The 16,546-nt window shown below is 43.6% G+C and overlaps 2 protein-coding genes across 2 annotated transcripts in view; one reads left to right on the top strand and one right to left on the bottom strand.

Moving 5' to 3' along the window:
• The first annotated feature begins 1,479 nt into the window (after window positions 1-1,479).
• LOC103292313 (cytochrome c oxidase subunit 6C) lies at window positions 1,480-10,347 on the top strand. The gene is made up of 4 exons (XM_054708677.1): window positions 1,480-1,574; window positions 3,188-3,316; window positions 4,992-5,120; window positions 10,225-10,347. Exons 2-3 carry the CDS (start codon window positions 3,203-3,205, stop codon window positions 5,103-5,105), a joined length of 228 nt encoding a protein of 75 aa, XP_054564652.1. The 5' UTR covers window positions 1,480-1,574; window positions 3,188-3,202; the 3' UTR covers window positions 5,106-5,120; window positions 10,225-10,347.
• Window positions 10,348-11,579: 1,232 nt separating this feature from the next.
• VPS13B (vacuolar protein sorting 13 homolog B) overlaps window positions 11,580-16,546 on the bottom strand; it is a 593,664-nt gene continuing 588,697 nt past the window's right edge. Inside the window, exons 60-62 of the mRNA XM_008148507.3 lie at window positions 16,269-16,371; window positions 15,557-15,806; window positions 11,580-12,210 (exon numbers count right to left, since the gene is read on the bottom strand). Of these exons, the coding sequence (XP_008146729.2) occupies window positions 11,959-12,210; window positions 15,557-15,806; window positions 16,269-16,371 (605 nt within the window). The 3' untranslated portion in view covers window positions 11,580-11,958. The remainder of the gene's footprint in view (window positions 12,211-15,556; window positions 15,807-16,268; window positions 16,372-16,546) is intronic.

Raw genomic sequence — 16,546 nt, 5'->3', positions numbered from 1 at the left:
ACTACCCGAGTTATGCTCAGTTTTTTGGCAAAGTTTGACATACCAAGCTCAAAAGGTTGCCCATCACTGCACTAAGGTGACCAGATTTTAACATTGGTAAAGCGGGACACCATTGACTGGGGGGTGAGGGTGGGGTGTTCTTGATTAAAAATTTGGTCTGTATGGAGCAACAAAAATTTTCATAGAACACAAAAATAGTATTGTAATATATTTTTTAAAATTTCAACATAAGTACAATTTATAAATATAATAAATAAAAATTATGTATAGTATTATTTTATTCTTTGGCATATTTCTCATTTGAGTGAATTTTTTTTAGTAGATTGCTGTCGTTGTTTAAAAGGTCAGGAATTTGCCGTAACGTAAGTCGTGTCACTTTCAAGGCCGGCGCTAGACTTTTTGCCGCCACTATAAAATATAAATAATACGAGTACTGTCTGCTAAATTCAAGAAAATTTATGTACTTATGAAATAAATAAGTAAATAAATTACTTACTTAAATTATCTGAATAGCTGATTTGTAATGACATCACTTGTTTAACTAGCTTACTAGCACGCAGTACGATGTGTATCGTCTGAGAGACAGTTACAAAATGTTTTCGTCGTTGCCAATCCCCAAAAAATGCCATTGTTCATTAAGTCCAAACAATGGTGGTCGAATTCTAACAACTGATCAACAATGCGAACTTTGATAAGCAGTTCTCGATAATCAGTTCTCAACAATTATTTGTTATTATTAAAGTTTAACATTATAAAATTAACAAAAATAATATAAAACTCATATCCTGGCTAAATAGCCACAAGTCCACCGAAAACCGTATATTCCCTTCCCATTCCCCCCCCCCCCCCCCCCCTCCTTCCCTAGCTTTCCAAAAATCGGGACTTTTTTAAAACACCTCGGGACGCGGGACAAATTGTTAAAAATTGGGACTGTCCCACCAAAAGCGGGACGTCTGGTCACCTTACCTTACACACCTCTTTTAATACGCTCCCAGTTGTCTTCCTTTAAAACACTTGTGTTTTACTTAGAACCCCCACACAAGTACTTCCATCAACACTTGCTCAACCCTGCCAGGCTTCCACAGCCGCTTGGAATTGGTATTAATCTGTTTGTTTGTCTCGTTTGCTAACCTTTGAGCTAGGCTGTCTCATTCACCCTTTACCCAAACCAAACTGTTATTCGCCTCAGAGTAGTTATAATAGTGAAAGTGTCGGTTTGTGCACAATGTTCAGACAATCCATGGGCCCAGGATGATTTGTACTGTCCTTGTACTTTAAAAAAAAATTTACATATTAAATATCTCTGAGTTCTCTACTAAGTTCATATCAAATCTGTATTAGTAAAATTAATACCTCCACTTTATTAAGGAAACCGACTCAGAAAGTCCAGTTCTAAACTGAAGGTTACATAAATAATGTAATCACACAGGTGAATTTCAGCAAGGAGAGGCAGGAGCGCGCCAAAGGTCTTTTGACCGCTTTCGGCCACCGTCTGCCCCTTCTTTTTGAGCGCATGCGCACTGCCGGGGCGTCATCCAGTTCTCCCTCAGGAAGGACGGACGTTGGTGTTGGGGGTAAGTTGGGTCGCTTTCGTGAACCTCGTTCGGGCTCCCACAGCTGCCGCCGCCTGCTGCTTGCTGTCCGTGGGCCTCGGGTTTGAGCCGTGACTCCGCGTCCCGTCGGTCGTGGAGCCTCGGACCCCCCGCCCGCGTCCTCCCCTGCGCGACCCCCGGCGGGGCCTCGGGAGGGCGCGGGGGCCCGCGGGGGCCTCAGGGAAGCGGCCGGGCTCCTTGGGCGGCGGGCCTTGGTCCCGGGCCGCTGTGTTTGCCCCGCCGTCACTGTGACCTTGGTTAGGTCATTTGGCCTGTCCCGGCCGCAGGGTGCTCGCCTGCCTTTCCTCTGCCATCTTGAGCGGCCGCCCTGGGGGCCCGTGCGGGTGGCCGGAGGGAGGGCCGGCTTCCTGCAGGCTCCTTCTTGTGCCCACGGCCTCGCCACCGCCCTCCCGCCGGCCGGGAAGGGAGGCCTGCGGGAGCGGCCCCGCTTGTAGGCCTCGGAGCCCTGGGGGTCAGGCCGCCGGCTCCGGGGGCCCCTCCAGGCGACTGCCGGGTTCCTGCCCGAGCTTCAGTCGCCTCGGGTGCCCCAGTGCTCCCAGCAGGAAAGCGGCAGTCAACACTTGGCTCATAGGGTTGCCCCGAAGATTGAATGAAAAGTCAGCGCTGTAAATGCGTTTGCACTGGTCAGCCTAAAGCCACTGCTTTCCTGTCGTTGGGAGAGCTTTCTGTTTGTCGTATTCGCTGCTTATACTGTTGGGTCGCAGCTCTTATTTAGGGCAGTCGTTCTGCACGTGAGGAGGGTAGATGAAGACAGGCATGGGGTTCAGAACAAGTCACCCCAAGATGTGCCCCTGTGTGCAGATTGTTTTGAGCTAAGGGCAATTTCTTTTTACTCTTCACCCGACGTTTGTTTTTTCCATTGATTTTTTTTTTTAAGTGTGTGTAGGGGATAGAAGAAGGGGGTGGGGAAGAGAAAAAAATCGATGTCTCACATTGATTGGTTGCCTCCCTCAGGCACGCTGACCAAGTCGAACCTGTGTGCCCTTGACCGGAATCGAGACAAACGGTCTAACCCCTGAGCAAAACCAGCCAGGATGCTAAAGGCAGTTTTAGCTTCAGGCCCAAGAAACTTGTGCCTCTTCCCTTTACTTAGAAGAACTTGAATTAGGGACCTTACCCATAATAAGAGATTATCACCCATAATCCCACCTATGTGGCTGGCAAGCTTTTGTTTACTGAACACCTGTTCTTAACCTGCTGTGACCCTTTAAAGCCCCCAAGTGTAGGACCTCATCCCTAGCTCAGGATGTCTTATACCTTCCTCCCCCTTTCTCTCAGCCTCTCCTGCATGTGGGGTGCCCATACATATATGTATACATTAAACTCAGTTATTTTCTCTTGCTAATCAGTCTCATGTTTATTTGATTATGAGACCAGACCAGCCAGAAGATCCTTGAGGGTAAAGTTTGTTCCTCCCCCACAAGCCTAAGCCATTAAACATCTTAGGCTTTGTGGGAGGAGTTGGTCCAACTATCCATCCTTCTTGTGCCTCCCAAGGTACTAAAATGCATTATACATAGAATTCTTCAGATTTCTTACTGTTCTAATAATTTTTTAATATTTTTATTTACCAGGAGAATATAACTATCATGTCTTCCGGTGCTTTGCCAAAACCTCAGATGCGTGGCCTTCTGGCCAGGCGTCTGAGAATTCATATTGTTGGAGCCGTACTTGTATCCCTGGGGGTTGCAGCTTTCTATAAGGTATGTATGTTTGATTTTTACTTTGCGATTATGGTCCCAAATGTGCTTTACATGTAAACATGTATTTTATTTTCATAAGCAATTTCACATCTTTTAAAGAAACTCTCTAATGTGCTTCCTTCCTCTGACCCTTTCCTTATGTGAGAGGAAAGGGCCTTATTCCCAGATAACATCCTCCGTCTGTAAATGACGCTGTGTTAGTTTGCTAGGGCTTCCATAACAAAGTTCACAAACTGGGTGGCTTAGACAACAGAAGTTTTATTTTCTGTGAAGCTAGAAATCTAAGGTGGTTACAGGATTGATTTCTTCCAGGGCCTCTCTACTTGGCCTGTAGATGGCTGAATTTTCTCTTAATAGGACACTAATCATTGATTAGCACCTACCCTGAAGACCATGTGTGATAAATTACCTTACTGGTGCTTGACCAGGAAATTCAAAACTGGTTGATTAAGATTGTTTCTGGCCCTGGCCAGGTGGCTCAGATGGTCGGCAAACCACAGCTCTCGAGCCACATGCGGCTCTTTGGCCCCTTGAGTGTGGCTCTTCCACAAAATACCACGGCCTGGGCGAGTCTATTTTGAAGAAGTGGCGTTAGAAGAAGTTTAAATTTAAAAAATTTGGCTCTCAAAAGAAATTTCAATCGTTGTACTGTTGATATTTGGCTCTGTTGACTAATGAGTTTGCCGACCACTGCCATACACCAAAAAAGTTGAAGGTTCCATTCCTGGTCTGGGCACATACCTAGGTACATACCTAGGTTGCAGGTTTAATCCCCAATAGGGGTGCATATGGGAGGCAACCAATTGATGTTTCTCTCACATTGATGGTTCTCTCTAAAGTCAGTAAATATCTTCGGAAAAAACAGTTTCTGAAAAAGGTTGAAACAATTAGATCAGGTCTTAAATATAGGTTTGGTATCATGGGCTTTAGCACAAGTGCCATTTTGTGCCTGTAGCTTTTTTTTTTTTTTTTGATTGATTTCCTAGAGGAAGGGAGAAGGAGAGATAGAAACATCAATGATGGGAGAGAATCATGGATTGGCTGCCTCCTACACGCCCCACACTGGGGTTCAAACCCGCAACCCAGGCATGTGCCCTGACTGGGAATTGAACCGTGACCTCCTGGTTCATAGGTTGACGCTCAACCACTGAGGCATGCCAGCCTGGCTGGCTTTTCTTTTTGACAGCACCTTCAAGAATTGTTGCCACAGGAGAAAAAAAAAAAAAATGTTATAAAATTGCTTTGCAAATTAAAGCTTTACCCTCTTTAATGTTATGCCTTTTTATAAATAAAATTTTTTTTTATTGTGGCAAAATGAACATAACAAAATTGAACCATTTTTAAGTGTATGGCTCAGTGGTATTAAAAACATATATAATGTGCAACCTTTTACGTTTCTGGATATTTTCCTTTGGCGCCTGCCAGTCTACCCTCTCTCCCTATCAACATGGACACCCAACAAGGACTTTCCCTCCCACGCAGGGAGGACCCTTCTTGCTAACTGGTTTCTCTGAGACTTCTTTCCTTTTCCTAGCATCCGTGTCAACACCCCCATCCTTTGTCTTAGGAAATACAGGGGTCAAGTTAAAGGTGAACACAGTTTGATTTATGTTGTCTTTAGATGTTAAGTTTCTAATCTAAAAAATAAGCCATAATGGGATATGCTCTTTTTCAGTTTGGTGTAGCTGAACCAAGAAAGAAGGCATATGCAGATTTCTACAGAAATTATGATTCCATGAAAGATTTTGAGGAGATGAGGAAGGCTGGTATCTTTCAGAGTACAAAGTGATCTTGGAATGTAAAGGTAATATGAAGTTACCATTTAAAAACTTTTAAAAATTGTGGTACCACCTTAACTATTTTTAAATGTCTAGTTCAGTATTGTTAAGCACATTCACGTTGTCGTATAACCAATCTCCAGAACTCCTCATCTTGCAAAACTGAAACTCCGTACCCATTTAAACAACTCTCCATTCCCTCCCATTCCTGGCAACCACCATTTATATCAGAGAGTATTTGTCTTTTTGTGACAGGCTTATTTCACTTAATGTAATGCCTTCAAGGTTCATCTGTTACAGCATGTGTCAGAATAGCCTTTTTAAAGCTAAATATTGCATCTTATGTATATACCATATTTTTGTTCATTTATCCAAAAGACACTTGGATTGCTTCCGTTTTTTAAAAAATATTTTTAAATATATTTTATTGATTTTTTTACAGAGTGGAAGGGAGAAGGTTAGAGAGTTAGAAACATCAATGAGAGAGAAACATCAATCAGCTGCCTCCTGCACACCCACTACTGGGGATGTGCCCGCAACCAAGGTACATGCCCTTGACTGGAATCGAACCTGGGACCTTTCAGTCCGCAGGCTGACGCTCTATCCACTGAGCCAAACCTGTTAGGGCTGCTTCCGTTTTTTGACTTATGCATAACACTGGTGTGATGTTTATGTTGTTAGCAGTGGGAAAGACACCACGTAGTAGACAGGTGGGGTCAGACCAAACCTAGTTTCTGGCTAGTAAAGAATTCAGAGCCAAGACCCAAACTGTAGAAGAACATTAAGTAATTCCTAGAAGAAATGGGCTTAGGAAACCAGTGATGGAGACAAAGGAAGGGCCCCAGGAGCCTGGAAGTGAGGAAGCTGATGGTAACTTGCCCGGGGCAGGAAGCGGGAGAGCAAAGGCCAAGACTGTGCTCCTGGGAGGGAGAGCGCACTTCCTGTCCTAGGTCCTAAGGGTTCTAAGGGTGATTTTAGGGGAGGTCCCAGGAGAAGATCTTAATACTGTTCAGTTTTCCAGGTGTGTCCTCTCAGGGTTATGGTCTCCATTGACTGACTGTGGCACCAGGGCAGGGGGTCTTGATTCTCTGCAGCTTGTCCTGTGGCTGGTTTTGTTGCTTATCTGGGCCTGGAACTGGAATTCAACTGAGGCTTAGATGTTATCTCTAGAGGGAGAAAGGTCAGGGGTTCCAAACCTAGTGACCGGGAAAGAAGGGTCACCCTGGAGATGAGCGCCTACCTTACAGTTGATTGTCTGTTGGTAGGCACCTGGGGCTTTTCACCTGGTGACCTTCTGTACCTGGCCCACGGTCCTTGCTCTACTCAAGTCTAACTGCCCACCACATTTGTAAATCTCTGTGAGACCTTGCTTTAAATATTTTGAGTAAATACCCAGAAGTGGAGTTGCTGCATCGTATGGTTCTATTTTTCACTTTGTAAGGATCTGCCATACTATTTTGCATAGTGTTGGGCCATTTTACACTCTAGCAATAGTGTAAAAAGAGTTTCAATTTCTTCACATCCTCAGCAAACTTGTTTTGTTTAATGATGTTGAGCATCTTTACCATGCTTGTTGGCCATTTGTATATGTTCTTTGAGGAAATGTCTATTCAAGTTCTTTGCCTATTTTTAATGTCTCGTGTACTTTTATTTCAACTTGCAGGCTCCATTTTAACTTGCAACTCCCATTGCAGACCTATTAGTAATGAACTCCATATCTTTTAGCTATTGGTTACCTGGGAATGCCTTTAATTTCTTATTTTTGAAGGATAGTTTTCCTGGATATAGGGTGTATTTTGTGAGCACTTTAAATATATTAATGGACAGCCTTCTGATCTGCAAGGTTCATGCTAAGAAACCCATTGTTAATCTAACAGAGGCTCTGTTGTAGACTGTGAATCTATTTTTCACTTGCTACTTTTTAAAGATTGCCTTGCCCTGTGTGGCTCAGTGGTTAAGCATGGATCTTTGAACCCGGTTGCGAGCTTGATCCCCCAATAGGGAGCATGCAGGAGGCAGCCAATCAATGATTCTCTTTCATTATTGATGTTTCTTTCTATCCTCCCTTCCTCTTTGAAATCAATAAAAATACATTAAAAGAAACACCCAACATAACAAATTGTAATTAAGAAAAAAAAAGATTGTCTGGTTTTTGATAGTTTGATTATAATGGGTCTTAGTGTGGATCTCTTTGGGTTTATCCTACTTCCAAGTAACTTCTGGTAATTGTATATACATTTCTTCAGGTTTGGGGCATTTGGGCCATTGTTTCTTCTAGATAAGTTTTTTGCCCCTTCTCTTGTTCTGGGCTTCCATAATGTATATGTATTGGTCTTTTGGTGATACCCCAAAAGTCCTTTAAGCTCTCGTTTACTTTTTCTTTTAGTTTCTTAGACCCGATAATTCAAATGGACTATTTTCAGGTTTGCTGAATCTTCTGGGTGTTTGAGTCTGTGCTTGACACAGATGGCTGCGTTTTCCCACTGCTGACACCCCTCTAGTGTATTTAACAATTCAGTTACTATATTTTTCTGTAGTATTTTGTCTTTTTTAAAAAATATTTTTGTTGATTCTCTCATTTTATTCATGTATTGTTTTCCTGATTTCGTTTAGATGTCTGAGTTCTTCAGCGCATTGAGCATATTTAAAACAGTTGTTTTAAAGACTTTGACAAGTCGGAGTCAAAGTGTGTTTTTTCAGTGTTGGTTTCTGGAGATTTTGTTCCTCTGAATGAGCCACGTTTCTCTTTTTATGTCATGATCTTTTGTTGAAATTTAGGCATTTGATTAAACAGCCACCTCTCCTGTTTGTGGATTTGCTTCATGCAGATCTTAACAGCCTAGCACAGTGGTCGGCAAACTCATTAGTCAACAGAGCCAAATATCAACAGTACAACGATTGAAATTTCTTTGAGAGCCAAATTTTTTAAACTTAAACTTCTTCTAACGCCACTTCTTCAAAATAGACTCACCCAGGCCGTGGTATTTTGTGGAAGAGCCACACTCCAGGGGCCAAAGAGCCCCATGTGGCTCACGAGCCGCAGTTTGCCGACCACTGGCCTAGCATAAAGGCTTATGGTTGTCTCAGACTTTTTCTGGGGTTATGTCTTGCTTTAGCCTTTGCTTTTGTTCTAGTGCCCAAGTATAGTCAGTCACTTTTAAGAGCCCCTAAGATTCTGACCCCTGCTTCCTCTAAGTATCCTTAGCTCTTCTTTTGTATTGCTCAGCCCATAATCTCTTGCTCATCATTCATTCCCTCTGCTACTCTTTTGTTTCATAAGACCCATCACTGCTTTCAGCAGCTTGCAGGCTGATATCTAAATGCTGTCACCATTCCCATTAGTGTGCTGAGATAGGCAAGTAGAAAACAGTCCCCCAAACAAGCCAGAATCTAGCGAGTTCTCCTCCTCCTGTCCTGAGGGAGAAGCCAGGAGCTGGCTGGGTTCCTCCTAACCACACTGCTACGCTGAGGGTGGGAGGAAAAAATGCATGACATTTCCTGCTGTTTTGAGTGGCTTTTTCTTCTTTAGGTGTTTGCTTATTTGCAGCAGCTTCATAACTGGTTTCTAGTTCTCACACAGACACATTGGTTCTTACGTTGATGGTTTACTGTGGGGGAGTGGGGGCCTGGAGCTTCATAGCCAACCATCTTGCTAACTTAGGTTCAAAATGATTTCACATGTTACGCTCTTTATTGCTAAATTGGCATTAGAAAAATCTCACTTTTAGAAGTTTCTTTTTTTTTTTAATACTTATTTTCTTAAATTTATCAAACCACCCCCCTACTAGCCTTGAACGAATCAGTTTTAGCTTTCGGCCCAGGGGTGTCTTTCAGGTCAGTACGCAGCCTCTTTGCTTGTTCATGTATCACTGCCTCCGAAACGCTGTCGCTGGCTGGCTGCTTTCCCACCTCTTTGTGATCATTGTTTCTTTCACATCTTTAGCAACATCAGCCCTCTGTGTGTGTTTTTAAAACGGTGCTAATCATTGATTTTGCCAGCAACAAGTGTTCTCTTTTGTTACTGGGGAGCCGCTTTTTTTGTGTGCTGAGGTATCAGGGTTGTCATTTCGAAAAACAAAATTTGGTTCTACCTTTTTTCTGTGAACATCCTGGTGGGAGACATGCAAGAAACAAGGTTTGACTGTAGAAATAAGATTAAAGATTCTCTCCAGCCAGTGTGAGTTTGATAAGGGGAAGGTGACTATTTTTCAGGAAGACTGTACCTCAATAAGCATTCCAAATGCCATATATCTTTCACAAGGTCTGGGGTTTCGGGGAGACCTACTGCATTGGACTTTAGATCACTTTTCTGAAAGACTCGAGACATTTAAGTATTTTTTGCCTAATAAAAGATTCAATTCTGTAATCCATTTCCATGGTTGCTTTAAGTAGTACTGAAATGCAGATAGATGCATGGACTAATTAGCCATAGAATTACTTAGAAAAAGTACAGAGAACTTTATTTCCAATTGTTGGAAAATTGATGAGGAATTGTGCCTTTTTCATAATCTTGACTATTAGGCCCGTTAGAAAAAATGATTCATAAACATGAACAGATTATTTTAAGATAGAATATTAGGAATGTTAAGGATGATCTATGTTAAATATATTACACAAAATCACTGAAGGTGAAAAGGTCAAGAAAATGTTAATGGTGCTGTATGGAATCTTAAACTTAACATTGCTATCTTATAACTGACATTTTCAGATTTTATTCAGTGGGTATGCATTTCATGGTTAGATGTTAACAGGATGATTTCAAATATTAGATTTTTACCTTTTGTTTAAAAACCAATAAGAAAAAGAAAAATTTGGAGACAGAAATAGAAATTGTTTAGAACAGATGGGCTGCTGTTTTTAAGAGGAGTATGTGGGTATGAGAAGGGAAAAAACCAGTTTGTAAAGTGAAAGCAAAAAGCCAGAAATAGGGTGCTGTAATTCCTGAAATGGACAAGAGGTTGGTCAGGGAGCCTGGTGGAGATAGGACCGAGAGCTCAGGTAGCTTGAACTGGGCTTTTCTTGGGCTACTAGTAGGAACAGACCTTATGTGATCTTAAGGGTGGTAAGATACTGAGAGAGATTGAGAGAATGCTGGATATTAACTTAGCCACTGTGTTTTTTTCTCCACAGAATTTCTTTGGGTTGAATTCCACTGAAGTTTGTTGCTGACCTATATTCCTGAACTCTATGAAACATGAATATTTGAGCTAAGGAATAGTTTCTCTTGATAAATAAACAATGAAATACTGTGGACAGTAAGTGTTTGCTCACTTATTCTTAATGACGTAATTTTGGGCACTTGCATCAGAATTGGTTAGGGATTTTTAACTGTTAATGAACCTTATTAAGATAACAATTTCAGTATTAAATTTCATTATTTAGGACATTTTTTATAACTGATGTTTTGCCCATTTCATTGAGATATGCTACTTAGTACAGTTTCTTAGTCATGTTGGCTTAAATCAATGACCCAAGACCATTATACTGCGGGCTGTTAGAAGAGACAGGGACCAACTGAGCTACCTGGCCAGGGCCTTAACTCACAAGTTTTGTGTGTTAAAAATGTGAGCTGAATTATATCAGTTATCAGTGAAAACCTGCATTTAAAAAACAAAATACCCAGTGACAACACACATTGTGTGGTCATTAATTCAAGGATTCCTTTTATTTTAAATAATTTTATATAACAAATCTTAGTAGTATTCAAAGTTATCATAAAATTAATGTATATCTGCATTCTTAAAAATAGTTACTCTTGAGGTTAACTGACAAAACTCACTTTCCTAAATGAGTATGGTATAACAAACTAATGGAGGAACCATATTTTTGTAGTCAGTCTGAACTGTCCATTAACAAACTTGCTTTCCAGAAACAACTATGCAGTGACTTAATGATGCCTATACATAACAGGTGAGACTTAAATAGTGGACATTTGAAGTTGAATTTTCTTTAGTGTCTCACAATTATAGGCAACAGGTTGTAGGCCCAAGTTAATATGTAATCAATAAAAACATGTTTCATCGGAGTTGAGATATTTACCAAATACTAAAATGATATCTGGTGACCTAGGATCTGGAGCCAAACCTGTTGTTAAAAGCAAAAGAAAGTATTTGGTCTGGTTCCTTGTTAAGGTTGATGTTGGGGTTCTTGACTCCCCTCTAGCACACCAGGCAAGTATGAGTCCTTTAGCTCCACCCTGTCACAAGGGAATGTTCCCAGTAGGGTTCTGTCTTCATCAGTAGACACGAGATTTGAGTTTGACGAGTAAAACAAAATGGAAAAACGTTTTTCCAGACTGTACCTGGACAGGCATCAGGATGTTTGGTAAATTTCGGTAAAATGCAGACTTTAAGGAATATACACAGCAGCTTTCACTTAATAACAGCACCTACAAGTACTAGTAACAAATTTAACAAATCCTAAATCTTTAATTTCATTTAAAGAGACCAAACTTTTGCAGATCAGGGTATTCAGCAAAGACAATGTCATTAGAAATGAAGTTTTAATGTCTCTCCATTCTAAGCCTGACCACTTTGTACATTAGCTGAGTGTTAACAGGTCCTTAATTATAGTAGAAATTGTAAGCAAATATTATAGAGCAAAAAGGAATGTATTTCCAACTGTGGTAAGACTGCAAACCCCCAGGATTCTGTTAGTCAACTGTCCCCAAATGGAAAAAGTTTTTTCACTCCATTTTATTCAAGTATCTTAGTTTTAGGGAGGAGAAATCGAAGTTAATTTTAGAAGAGGCCAAAAAGTTACTGTACTGTAGAAAGGTGTTGGCCTTGTGTCCCTAAGAGCTATTTAGGTTTCTTACTGAAAAACACGCTTCGTGAGCAGGAATCAGGCCCTCAGAGGAGGGACTCACGGGAACCCTTTCCTCAGGGCTCTGTTTTTCACCATGGTGAACTTACTAATGAAGACCTGAGCAAAACGCGGGTCCACCAGGTAATGGTATGTTTTCACGTTGGCGGGGAGAGGTTCCACGGGCACCACAGGGCATGCTGGGGTCTGCATGGACGAGCAGCTGGGGGCCAGGTGGCACGATGTCTTGGTGATGTAGTCCACAAGCCTGTTGTACTGCTGCTCTGACAGTCTTTCTCGGACTCGATCCACCTGGGGTTAAAAATGAAAGGTCTTAGTGACCGAATTCTTGTAAGACTTCATAGCAGAATTATCCCCTTTCTTTTGCTTAATAATTTTGGTAACTTAAAAAATGTATCTAACAAAGCTATTTTACCCAAAACTGCTTTTACTTTCCTGACTGTGACGATAATGCTGTGATTTCAGCAGTTACCAAAAGCTCTGCGTGAGGATATAAAGACAGCCTCCTTAGAATAAGCACTTGGAGGTAATAAAATTCCCATGTTTCAAGTTGATCATAACATTTTACTCAACTGTTAAAACATCGGTCACTGCTCCTCACTAACCAGCCCAGGAAACGGTACCTTTCCTCTGCGTCGGTCGCAGCGCCAGTAAAGGCCCTGAAATGCAGGCTGTTTGCCCGTCTCCTCAGACGGCACCTTTGGAGCTGGGCAGGCAAGTGGGGAAGCGCCCCTTTCAAACCAGTGGCTTTGGACAGAGCATTAATACCTCCGAACGTAACATTTACTGGTTTTATAAATACTAGGATTTAAAAGCCAGAGAAAATAAAACTGGGCAGAAGAAGGGGAAATTTTTATGAAAAAAGGAAGATGCAAAGTACATTTATGATTCATAAGTCTGGCTCATCTTCAGTGGAACTCCAGGAGAACTGAGATACAGTAAGTACCTAAGTCCTCAAGTGAGATTTCCGGAGAAAGCATCCATCACAGGCACTTGGAGCTCTAATGCTTCCCGCCCGGAACTAGCTAGCGCGTGTACATCCAGAGGAGCCGCTGACCTTGCAGTGTGGTCTTTACCTGCTAAATGTTGGTGAGGCCACTCTGGCAGAATTAGAAACATTTAAACGAGGGCTCTTTAGCCCTCAAAGTAGTAAAGAATTTGTATATATCTGTGTAGGGCACAAATACAGTCAAGGGTGTCTTAACCAGAAAGCCAGTGGGACGGGAGAGAGAGAAGGGGCCTGCCAGAATAGTAAGTAGGGTATCCGTTAGCGTTTGGGTCTCATTTTAAGCTTAGGAAGGAAAATACAGGCCCCTAAAGACTCACTGACACATGAAAGCTGCACCACCAGGCACAAGCCGGAGCGCTGATATCATTTGATGGGGTCAGAACTCAGCTGGAAAGCTTTGAGTACACAAAGGTCTTAATTGCTCCTCCTGAACAGCAGCACAGGAAAGCCCGTGTTGTGAAAGGAATCCGGCCAAGGAATAAATTGACCTTCTGACTCATTTTGAGCCTCTCATACGGGGCTTCAATAATGTGCCAGGCATCTTAAGCAATTATTACCCTAAAAATGGCTGCGTTTACCCAAGAAAAGCAAATGCTGCTTGTAGAAAAACATCTGAATCCTGTCATATTTGAATATACTGAATGATGTCATCTACAAATTAATTCCTTTTAAAATTCAAAGGAGCTGAGCTTCCTAGTATCTTAGGGCAAAACCCAGAAAAGGCCATTTTATATGAAGATTTTAAAATACTGCTCTTAGTTTCCCCTAGAAGACGGTGGGTAGGCTTCTTACCCAGCTTTACGTCTGGATTAGGTTGGTGTGCACTGACCACGCCCACCGAGGAAAATTCACTGTCTAGCAGCACCGCTATTTAGAACATACGTGGGATTACCACACTCCTAAGGAAGAGTTTACTCAGAAAAAAAGTGTTTTGTTCTGCAGCTTGGATCTCCTTGGGGGGTGACTGGGGGAGGTTAGGATTTGGACAGAAGCCTAAGGGGTCAGTTTCTTATGAGGGGAGAGGTGAAGTGGAATAGGTAATGAAAACACAATTTGGAGGCTGACAGCATACTGGATATCCACCCTCTCTCCAGTGCCAGCTGCTGCTGTGTACGCTCGCCGTCTGTCTCAGCTGCCCTGCAGTCCTGCTCAGTCTTTCCCTGCCTATTTTAGCCATGCCTCAGTCCCAACCCTCGTTACCCCTGAACATCAAAGGAAAACCAGTGGAGAGCCTGGTGTCCATAGGCAGTGCTTCTACCTGTAACTCTGGTCTCATGCTCTCCATTAGCCTTAGAAACTTCTAGGGGTGGTGATCCAGATACATCACTGATCGCTAGAGAAACAGGTTTGTTTCCCCCAGCTGTGCTAATTCCCTGTAGTACCCTCCACAAACAGAAAAGCGAGGAGGATCACAATTGACTCAAGTAGAGGCAGTTTAACAACAGCAAAAGATGAATCTCCAGTCTCAATAGTTTAGGGTCTGAAATATTTCCCAAGCAGTTAAGGAATAATGATGGTCACAAATACTGCTCAGGGCCTTGGAAGTTTCTTGCTAACGACCAAGGACTTGAAGATAATGATGCTATCCCCCTGCCAAATCCTGGAGCCACATCACTGGTGCTTTATTGTCAACTAGATCAGAAGATTTTGGCAGATCTAATAAAGTCAGCCTGGACATCTGACCTCTGTTTATTCCCAGAAAGTCATCAACTTGAAGCAGCAATGTAGTCCTCGTGCCAAGCCCTAGCTTAAAGCTCGACTGATTATGATCCAAGAAACTAGAGAAATCTCAGTTGTTGTGCTTGGCTGCCTTCCACCTTCTCAGATAATTTTACCCAAGCAGTGGTGTGGGGGACAGGCTCCCCTACCAGCAGAAAAGGAAAGAAGGAATTAGGCAGGATCTGCTAGAGGCAAGTTTGCTGCCGCCCCCCCCTCCCCAATGCTCAACCTGAACATCCATTGCCATCAACTTTGTGTGGCCAGGCAGCTGCCCTAAGAGCCTAAGCAGAATACCTAGGAGGTACCCAGGGGACTTAGGAGATGGGAAACTATCCTCTGGGGAAGGGAACACAGCCACATAGGATACAGAGCAGTAGATGGGAGAGAGACATTAGTTTATAAAATTTTGACCCCTCAAGTCTTAGGAATGGGCAAGGGAGTCAGACCTCCTGGTTTGTGAACTTGCTAAGGTCTGGCCTAATGCCCATGCCTTGTTCCATTCATGACGTCCCACAATTCGTCAGCGGTCCTCCTGTGCCAGACCTGCTGCCGCCGCCCCCAGGCCATGCACAGCGGGGCCTGTGTCACACAGTAACTGCATGGCCTTGCTGCCTTGGTCCTGTTCCTTGCACAGACCTGCTCGTTTTGGAGTTCCGTTGTCCTGTCCTGGCCACTCCCGCACCCCAGCCCATGACCACCAAGCCTTGTTCAAGTCGTCTGGTGGCTTAGCCCCAGGCCGGAATCCCTCTGGCCTGCTGCTGGCTCTCACATGTACACCTGGGTGGCTCCCCTGCCCCCTTCCCCCCCACTCCCTCCTGGACTCCGGCAGCCACTCCCGAAGTAGCAGCGGTCAGCCCACGTTTTGACTTCGCTGGCAGCTAGCCCCGGTCCCCATTTTCTGGACTGTACCTCCACATCACAGGCCGCTCTTGGCTGCTTGAGCTGCAGGATGAGCAGGTTGTTTTGCGTGCTGTCCTGTGTGCAGTCGATCTCTGTGATGGGGAAGGCCTGCTGCTGCGTGTCCTCGCTGACACTCACTACGAACAGCACTTCTGACGTCAGCAGCAGGCACCCTTCGTGCTCCTGGCCAGAGCCCCTCACCAGAACCACGTCCAGGGCCATGTGGACTTCAGGTCTGCCCAGAGACTGAAGCATCTTCCTGTTCCAAAGGAGGAAAGTAAGGCCAGGAGCCAGCTTTCACAACAGTCAATACCCCCGCTCACTACCACGGTTGGGATCCGATGCAAACCCCCCCCCCCCCGCCCCCCAAGGGTCTATTCATTTGATCTTGAAATATAACTGTCACTTTAATTCTCAGCTCCTTGTGGAGACAGATTTCCCGGGCTCTGATGAGTTCTTTCCCTTCCCATTAGAGATGCTGCCCCTAATGACAAGGCTGGTTCCCTAGGAAACCTCAGGCCCTCTCACAAGCCAGGGGCATCCTCCCGAGTGGGAGACCCAGATCTCGCTCGGCAGCCTCCCTCTGGCACCAGGATGCCCTTGTGCTGCCTGAGATGCTGAAAACAACTGCTCCTCCTGGGCTCCTGTTAGCCTCAGATCGAGCCAGGCCCTGTGAGCCCAGGGCGCATGTGCAGTCGAGCAAGCATCTAGAGGATTTTACCAGACGTATTTGACGTGGCTGTTTGGAGCCTGGGCAGCATGTAGCTCACTTGGCTGGTAGCGCTGTTTGGGAAGCTGAGAAAGTCCAGCTCCGTGTAAAATGCCTGCAGTAAGAGAAGGAAGTTTTACTAGTTGTTTTCTGGAAAACAGTTCCATGCTACAGTGATGTCATCTGCTAGGAGCCATCATAAAACGCAGATCCAACATGATGTCACATCTTTGGAAGCAAGTGAATAGATAATCATTAAACATTGCAATGCTCTTAACCCTGGTGATCTT

The sequence above is a fragment of the Eptesicus fuscus genome, chromosome 19 (assembly GCF_027574615.1).
Source record: "Eptesicus fuscus isolate TK198812 chromosome 19, DD_ASM_mEF_20220401, whole genome shotgun sequence".
NCBI lineage: Eukaryota > Metazoa > Chordata > Mammalia > Chiroptera > Vespertilionidae > Eptesicus > Eptesicus fuscus.
Note: the sequence above shows the minus strand (reverse complement) of the source record. Positions and strands in the feature narration are given on the sequence as shown.